At 46.9% G+C, this 8,821-nt stretch overlaps 1 protein-coding gene and 1 non-coding gene across 2 annotated transcripts in view; both read right to left on the minus strand.

The window, feature by feature from the left end:
- LDLR (low density lipoprotein receptor) overlaps nucleotides 1-3,151 on the minus strand; it is a 33,713-nt gene extending 30,562 nt beyond the window's left edge. The window contains exon 1 of the mRNA XM_027547701.1: nucleotides 2,893-3,151. Within this exon, the coding sequence (XP_027403502.1) occupies nucleotides 2,893-2,959 (67 nt within the window). The 5' untranslated portion in view covers nucleotides 2,960-3,151. The remainder of the gene's footprint in view (nucleotides 1-2,892) is intronic.
- A 5,306-nt stretch (nucleotides 3,152-8,457) lies between these two features.
- LOC113896778 lies at nucleotides 8,458-8,564 on the minus strand. The gene has a single exon (XR_003512135.1). It is a non-coding gene; the product is annotated as a U6 spliceosomal RNA (small nuclear RNA).
- Nucleotides 8,565-8,821: the final 257 nt, after the last annotated feature.

Raw genomic sequence — 8,821 nt, forward strand, 5'->3', positions numbered from 1 at the left:
AAGAGGGACCACCAAGATATTTTCCCCAGAGGTGATCTCTGTGGTAGTTTGTCGTCTGCTCCTTTGAGGGAGGGGTAGCCAGTTTCTATCTCTGTTCACTGCTGACTACGTGCATGGTGTCTTAGCAACACATGGTTACTTGCTAGACAGCGGAGCAGAGTGTGGATGCTGTTAATGTACTGAATGTGGAATGTGAAAGGCAATCAAAGCACTGAGCAAAAAAGGTATCTAGAATTGGGTCTTATTAGGGGAGGAACCCTTGGAGAAGGCAATGGCACCCCACTCCAGTACTTTTGCCTGGAAAATCCCATGGATGGCGGGGCCTGGTGGGCCGCAGCCCAAGGGGTCACCGGGAGTCGGACACGACTGAGCGACTTCGCTTTCACTTTTCACTTTCATGCTTTGGAGAAGGAAATGGCAACCCACTCCAGTGTTCTTGCCTGGAGAATCCCAGGGACGGGGGAGCCTGGTGGGCTGCCGTCTATGGGGTCACACAGAGTCGGACACGACTGAAGTGACTTAGCAGGGGAGGAACCCTACAGATATGAGCAGGAATGCCCTAGAAAGACAGCATGAGGCAGACAGCTCAGAAACATTCTCCCTATCTTTAGTGAGTGTTGCCCTGAAAGATAAATATGCCTGACAATGACCAGTGAATCCCCCTGGGGCTTGTTGTTAAAGCAGTTGTTGTTTAATCACTAAGTGTATCTGACTCTTCCCGATCTCATGGACTGCAGCATGCCAGGCTCCTCTGTCCTCTGCTATCTTCCGGAATTTGCTCAGATTCATGTCTGTTGAGTCAGTGATGCTATCTAACCATCTTATCCTCTGTTAAAGCAGACACAACTTAGGGGAACACTCTACTTTCTGAGTTTGGGTGTGTCCCTGGCATATTTGATACCCTACATACAACTGTCAATTAACTGACTTTGATTTGGCTAAAGGAAAGAAAGCAAGCAGCTAAGATTCCAATTACTACCATTCCCAAAGTAAACAGACAAGAAATTCCTGCTCCCTTGGGGCAAACTGGAGTAGCCAGGGCTGCTACAAATGTCTATCATTAAGTTAACAGCAGAGTAGATACTTAGTGGAATACACAGCAGAATACTGGAGTGGGTTGCCATGTCCTTCTCCAGGGATCTTCCGGACCCAGGGATTAAACTCCGGTCTCCCACACTGCAGGCAGATATTTAGTAGCTGTCCACTCACTCTCAGGAGTCTGGGGAACACACCCAGACTCAGAGCCTCCTTGAGAACCAAAATATATGATTTCCTCAAGCTGCCCGGTGAAAAAGGAAACTGAAGCAACATATCTTGCTCAATGAAACTTCACTGCCATTAATATCCTCTTAGGGAAGGAGTGGATCTGTGTGTGAAATACAGGCTCATCAACTGTCTCTTTTCCAAGCCACCATCCCTCTGCTTCACACAACCCAATGGCTGAATTATTACAATAACCCTCTGCCATGTGGCTGAAATTCTCCTTCCTTTCCTCCCAGAGGAAACTGTGATGTGTGTGTCTGATTCCAAGAGTTCAAAGGTCTCCGCTCAAAGCCACCCCTCCCCCCCATTAAAATAAAAAAAGCTTCCTGCATCCTGTTCATGGGACAATTTCAATACTTTTCTAGGCCCAGATGGTTGTTAAGCTGGAAAAGGACCATTTCCTTATTATCCAGGGCGAGGTCAAATGTCTCTCTCAGCCACTGGATAACTCAGGATGTTGCACCAACTAGCCTCTTGCCCAATTCTAAAATTCAAGCCCCTTAAAATGAAAGGTTGTCATGTTGTCATGAGAGCAGTTCAACTGAACTCATTTTAGCACCTATGAACAGACAAGGCAATCCCAAAGGGGTCCATTCGGTCCCAACTCTCGGTCCCTGCCCAGGCACGGATGAAAGTCTCCGTTAAGTGCCCTTCACGTCCGATCCGGGAAGGACTGGAGTTTCTAGGCAACGTTTCAGACTGGGAAGGGACTGAGGCCTTGGAGGTGGCCTGGGGGGTCACGTCTGCGAACTGGTCCCAGTCGGGCGGGTCGGAGAAGCTCCTGAGGACAAAGTGGGTACGAAGGCATCATTGCAGACAGAGGAGGAAACAGGCCTTGGCCGAGCGGGGCTCAAGCGCTCGGCCGGCATGCTTGCAGAGCTTCTCCAGGGGCCCGGGACTTGGCGCAGCATTTGTGACGGGAGCCCCGAATGACCCGAGGAATCGCCTTCGACATCCTCACGGAGACCTAGCGAGGCGCGAGGCGTGCGCCAGCCCCGCCCCACGCCGCCCGGGCCTCAAAAACCACCGCCTCCCATTGGCCAAGGGGTGCGGCTCGAGGCTCGCCTGTTCGAATGGCGTCCAATGGGAGCTCGGGGGAGGGCCCACAGGGCTGAAGGCGGGGCTGGAGGAGGTGGCTAAGGGCGGAAGCTTGGTGAAGGTTAGAAGAGTCCCGCTCCGTTTCGAGGGGCAGCAGCACCCTTGGGAAGCACAAAGCCAACTTGACCGCCGCCGTAACCCCTGAGGGTGAAACGATGTGAGGGAGCGCCCGTAGGGCCTCCAGGCTGAGCAGCCCGTTTTCGGGCCCGTCTCACCCCTGGAATAACTCTGGGAGGGAGTACCTCCTCCTAAAGCGTACCCGGCTCTAAGAAAAGTAGAGTGGTCCCCCATTGGGGGGATACTTGTGGGGAAAGCCGCGTCGCGTTTCCCTCCCAGACCCCTCAGACACCTATCCCCCAAACCCTTTTCCCAATGCAGCCATTGGGGAAGGACTTTGTGCCATTTTCCCACGTCTTCCATGGATTGAATGATTTTTCATTTTCTCTCCCGCCGGCCCCCCAAAATACCAAGGGGCTCCCCAAATTCAGGAGCTCACCCCTATCCTGCGCGGGCTTCCGGAGCCAGACTTACCTGCAGCCTCCCCCACAGCGATGAGCAGGGCGATGGCCCAGCGCAGCCCCCAGCCCGCAAGCCTCATGATCCCAGCCTCCGCTTGTCACGCCCCGGCCCAGGCCGCTGTCCGCTCGCAGTGACCGCTCTGGAAACCCGGGCTTCGCGCGGCCCGGACGCGACTGCACGCGGGGCGTCAGTCATTTGCAGCATTTCTATGTGAGGTTTCCCGGAGAGGGAGGAGTTTGCAGTGGGGTGATTTTCAAATATCTTCACCTCACTGTGGGAGGAGGAGTTTGGAGAGGAGGAGTTTCAAACGGCCGATGTGACATGGGCTCCTTAACCCATGAAGCCCTGACTCAGATTCCAGTTCTTTCCAAAGCTGGTCTTGGACAGGCTGCAGGGTTTGTGGCAGGAAGAGCTGAGCCGCCTCCATGCCCACCCTCAAAATGAAATCCCACATCTCCTTTAAATTTCTCTCAAATTTTGATTGTTATATTCTCTTTGGTGCCCAGAGAAGATTCTATCTGCCCTTCCAAATTGTCTAATTGGCCAATGACATCTCCCCTCGGACTCAAAACCAAAAACTAGAGATGTTGGAAACTTAGCCCCACCCCTTTTCTCTACTTGCCTTCTCCTTTCTAGGAATTGTTTATAGATTTTAACTGTTTCATCATACATAGTTTTAGAGGGTTCTTCCAAATTGCCCCATAAAACAGTTATCAGTGATGCATTTAAATAAAATCATCACAAAAGTACAGGCAAAGACTGATTTTGTTTTGTGGGATCCAGCACTTGGATGAATTATGGGCCAAAACATCTCCGAAATCAACTGACCTCATACCTGGGGTCTGGACATAAATATTGATTTATCTTATTCAGAGAAAGGGTTGAACAAACAGAGTGGCCACTTCCTCTCCCCAAAGCCAAATCAAAACAAACTAGAGATTTCAGAGCTGAACCTGAATGCCTAAACCACCAAGAGCTGATGGTGAACAGCTTTGAAGAATCAGGGTGTCTCTTTGGTGGAGATTCATGAACTTGCCATGGTCCCTTGCCAAAAAGCCCTCCTATAAAGGGTCTGGCAGTTTGGAAGGGTTCTCTCCGGATAAGCAGAGTTCTCTGAGGTTTTACAAACTGAGCTTGGCAGGTGTACTAACCTCTCAGCAGGCTTTCGGAGAAACCCAGGAGAGAAGGCAGAAAAGAGGCAGAGAGGAGATAATTGAACTCTCAGAAAGAAAAACTGATTAATCCAGAAGAAACTTATAAACAGTGTCTGGAAGTATAGAGCCCCAGCTTCTGAATCATACAGAATTTGGGCGAGTCACTTAGCTTTGCCAATTAAAAAAATGGGACATTGGGACTTGCCTCGTGGTCAAGTGATTAGGATCACCATGTTTTCACTGCAGAGGGAGTGGGTTCCATACCTGGTCAGGGAAGTAAGATCCCATAAGCTTCAAGGCAGCGGATGAGAGGGCAGGGTGGGGGAAGGAGACAAAATAAAAACCAGGGGCAAAGTAATGCCTACTTCCCTTACTTGGCAGGTTCAGTGTCAGGGTCAAAATGAAATCATGAATAATCTTACCTGCAGAAATTGACAAGGATGGGCAAGTTCTGGGACTTGCAACATTTATGAATGTGTCACCCTCCATTCCATTCCTTATAACATATTAACATATGCTCCTCTTTTTCCCCCCTCAAAGGCAGGAGCACTAGGTTTGATTTCCCTTCTGAAAATTTACAAGACCTCACAGACTCAGTTTCTGTTGCGAGCTCAGCTTTCTCTGATCCATCTGGTGGTAGGTGACTTATTCTGCCCAACAGCCCTGGAAAGGGTTACCAGGAAGAGACTGTCTTCCAGAGAGGACTTAGCTTACTTAACATGTGTTCAGAGCTAGTTGTATGGAGATACAGGGACAGGCCTGGAAAAGGGCTACAAAAACCCTGAAAAGAACATTCCTGGAGGTCTCAAGCCTGGGCAAGAATTCTGGGATGGTTTTACCCAGGTCTGCCTTTGATCTGTCTGCAGAAATCTCAAGGTACTTTCTGTTCCTGCCACATAAGCATATATTGCCCTGAGAATGGAGTCACACTGTTTAAATTTCTCTACTTCTTGGAGCCTCCATATGCTCTACTGTAACTTACTCAGGGTTCTTGTGACGATTAAGTAAATATATATATATATATATATATATATATGCTGGTGTCTGGGGAGGCCTTACAAATAGCTGTGAAAAGAAGAGAAGCGAAAACCAAAGGAGAAAAGGAAAGATATAAGCATCTGAATGCAGAGTTCTAAAGAATAGCAAGAAGAGATAAGAAAGCCTTCTTCAGTGATCAATGCAAAGAAATAGAGGAAAACAATAGACTGGGAAAGACTAGAGATCTCTTCAAGAAAACTAGAGATACCAAGGGAACATTTCATGCAAAGATGGGCTCAATAAAGGACAGAAATGGTATGGACCTAACAGAAGCAGAAGATATTAAGAAGAGATGGCAAGAATACACAGAAGAACTGTACAAAAAAGATCTTCATGACCCAGATAATCACGATGGTGTGATCACTGACCTAGAGCCAGACATCCTGGAATGTGAAGTCAAGTGGGCCTTAGAAAGCATCACTATGAACAAAGCTAGTGGAGGTGATGGAATTCCAGTGGAGCTATTTCAAATCCTGAAAGATGATGCTGTGAAAGTGCTGCACTCAATATGCCAGCAAATTTGGAAAACTCAGCAGTGGCCACAGGACTGGAAAAGGTCAGTTTTCATTCCAATCCCAAAGAAAGGCAATGCCAAACAATGTTCAAACTACCGCACAATTGCACTCATCTCACACGCTAGTAAAGTAATGCTCAAAATTCTCCAAGCCAGGCTTCAGCAATACGTGAACCATGAATTTCCTGATGTTCAAGCTGGTTTTAGAAAAGGCAGAGGAACCAGAGATCAAATTGCCAACATCCGCTGGATCATGGAAAAAGCAAGAGAGTTCCAGAAAAACATCTATTTCTGCTTTATTGACTATGCCAAAGCCTTTGACTGTGTGGATCACAATAAACTGTGGAAAATTCTGAAAGAGATGGGAATACCAGACCACCTGATCTGCCTCTTGAGAAATACGTATGCAGGTCAGGAAGCAACAGTTAGAACTGGACATGGAACAACAGACTGGTTCCAATAGGAAAAGGAGTACGTCAAGGCTGTATATTGTCACCCTGCTTATTTAACTTCTATGCAGAGTACATCATGAGAAACGCTGGACTGGAAGAAACACAAGCTGGAATCAAGATTGCCGGGAGAAACATCAATAACCTCAGATATGCAGATGACACCACCCTTATGGCAGAAAGTAAAGAGGAACTAAAAAGCCTCTTGATGAAAGTGAAAGTGGAGAGTGAAAAAGTTGGCTTAAAGCTCGACATTCAGAAAACGAAGATCATGGCATCCGGTCCCACCACTTCATGGGAAATAGATGGGGAAACAGTGGAAACAGTGTCAGACTTTATTTTTCTGGGCTCCAAAATCACTGCAGATGGTGACTGCAGCCATGAAATGAAAAGACGCTTACTCCTTGGAAGGAAAGTTATGACCAACCTAGATAGCATATTCAAAAGCAGAGACATTACTTTGCCAACAAAGGTCCGTCTAGTCAAGGCTATGGTTTTTCCTGTGGTCATGTATGGATGTGAGAGTTGGACTGTGAAGAAGGCTGAGCGCCGAAGAATTGATGCTTTTGAACTGTGGTGTTGGAGAAGACTCTTGAGAGTCCCTTGGACTGCAAGGAGATCCAACCAGTCCATTCTGAAGGAGATCAGCCCTGGGATTTCTTTGGAAGGAATGATGCTGAAGCTGAAACTCCAATACTTTGGCCACCTCATGCAAAGAGTTGACTCATTGGAAAAGACTCTGATGCTGGGAGGGATTGGGGGCAGGAGAAGAAGGGGACGACAGAGAATGAGATGGCTGGATGGCATCACTGACTCGATGGACGTGAGTCTGAGTGAACTCCGGGAGTTGGTGATGGACAGGGAGGCCTGGCGTGCTGGGATTCATGGGGTCGCAAAGAGTCGGACACGACTGAGCGACTGAACTGAACTGAACTGAAGTTGCTTCAGTCGTGTCCGACTCTGTGCAACCCCATAGACGGCAGCCCACCAGGCTCCCCCGTCCCTGGGATTCTCCAGGCAACGACACTGGAGTGGGTTGCCATTTCCTTCTCCAAAGTCCCTCAGTCGTGTTCGACTCTTCACGACCCCATGGACTGCAGCCTACCAGGCTCCTCCGTCCATGGGATTTTCCAGGCAAGAGTACTGGAGTGGGGTGCCATTGCCTTCTCTCTCTCTATATATATATGTATATATAAATTATGATTATATAAAATGATTACTTATATAAATAATTATATATAGCACTGTTGTGTGTTGTATTTATTTTTACTTTTGACTGTCCTGGGTCTTTTGCTATGTCTGGGCTTTCTCCAGTTGCAGCAAACAGGGGCTGCTCCTCGTTGCAGTGCTCGGACTTTTTAAAAAAAATTAATTTATCTTTTTATTGAAGGATAATTGCTGTACAGAATTTTGTTGTTTTCTGTCAAACCTCAGCATGAATCAGTTGTAGGTATACATATATCCCCTCCCTTTTGAACCTCCCTCCCATCTCCCTCTCCATCCCACCCCTCTCGGTTGATACAGAGCCCCTGTTTGAGTTTCCTGAGCCATACAGCAAATTCCTGTTGGCTATCTATTTTACATATGGTAATATAAGTTTCCACCTTACTCTCTCCATACATCTCACCCTCTCCTCCCCTCTCCCCATGTCCGTAAGTCTATTCTTTATGTCTGTTTCTCCATTGCTGCCCTGTAAATAAATTCTTTAGTACCATTTTTCTAGATTCTGTATATATGCGTTAGAATATTTATTTATCTTTGTCTTTCTGACTTACTTCACTGTGTATAATAGGTTCTAGGTTCATCCACCTCATTAGAATGGACTCAGATGCATTCCTTTTTAGGGCTGAGTAATATTCCATTGTGTATATGCACCACAACATCTTTATCCATTCATCTGTCGATGGACGTCTAGGTTGCTTCCATGTTCTAGCTATTGTAAATGGTACTGCAATGAACGGTGGGATACATGTATCTTTTTCAATTTTGGTTTCCTCAGGGTATATGCCTAGGAGTGGGATTGCTGGGTCATATGGTGGTTTTATTCCTAGTTTTTTAAGGAATCTCCATACCGTCTTCCATAGTGGCTGTATCAATTTACACCCCCACCAACAGTGCAAGAGCGTTCCCTTTTCTCCACACCCTCTCCAGCATTTATTGTTTGTAGACGTTTTGATGATGGCCATTCTGACCGGTGTGAGGTGATATCTCATTGTAGTTTTGATTTGTATTTCTATAATAATGAGCAATGTTGAGCATTTTTTTTTCATGTTTGTTAGCCATCTGTATGTCTTCTTTGGAGAAATGTTTGTTAAGGTCTTTTTCCCACTTTTTGATTGGGTTGTTTGTTTTTCTGGTATTGAGTTGTATGAGCCGCTTGTATATTTGGGAAATTAACCCTTTGTCAATTGTTTCATTTGCTAAAAATATGGAATGCTTCACAAATTTACATGTCATCCTTGCGCAGGGGCCATGCTAACCTTTTCTGTATCATTCCAATTTTAGTATATGTGCTGCCGAAGCGAGCACATGCTCGGACTTCTTATTCGGTGACTTCTCTTGTTGCAGAGCACAGGCTCTAGGCAAGTCAGCTTCAGTACCTGCGGTATGTGGGCTCAGTAGCTGCAGCTCCTGGGCACTACAGTGTGGGCTTCGGTAGTTGTGGCACATGGGCTTAGTTGCTCCATGGCATGTGGAATATTCTGAGACCAGGGATCAAACCCGTGTCCGAGCATTGGCAGGCAGATTCCCATCCACTGTGCCAGGAGGGAAGTCCTAAAGGATTA

Source organism: Bos indicus x Bos taurus, chromosome 7 (genome assembly GCF_003369695.1).
Source record: "Bos indicus x Bos taurus breed Angus x Brahman F1 hybrid chromosome 7, Bos_hybrid_MaternalHap_v2.0, whole genome shotgun sequence".
Taxonomy (NCBI): domain Eukaryota; kingdom Metazoa; phylum Chordata; class Mammalia; order Artiodactyla; family Bovidae; genus Bos; species Bos indicus x Bos taurus.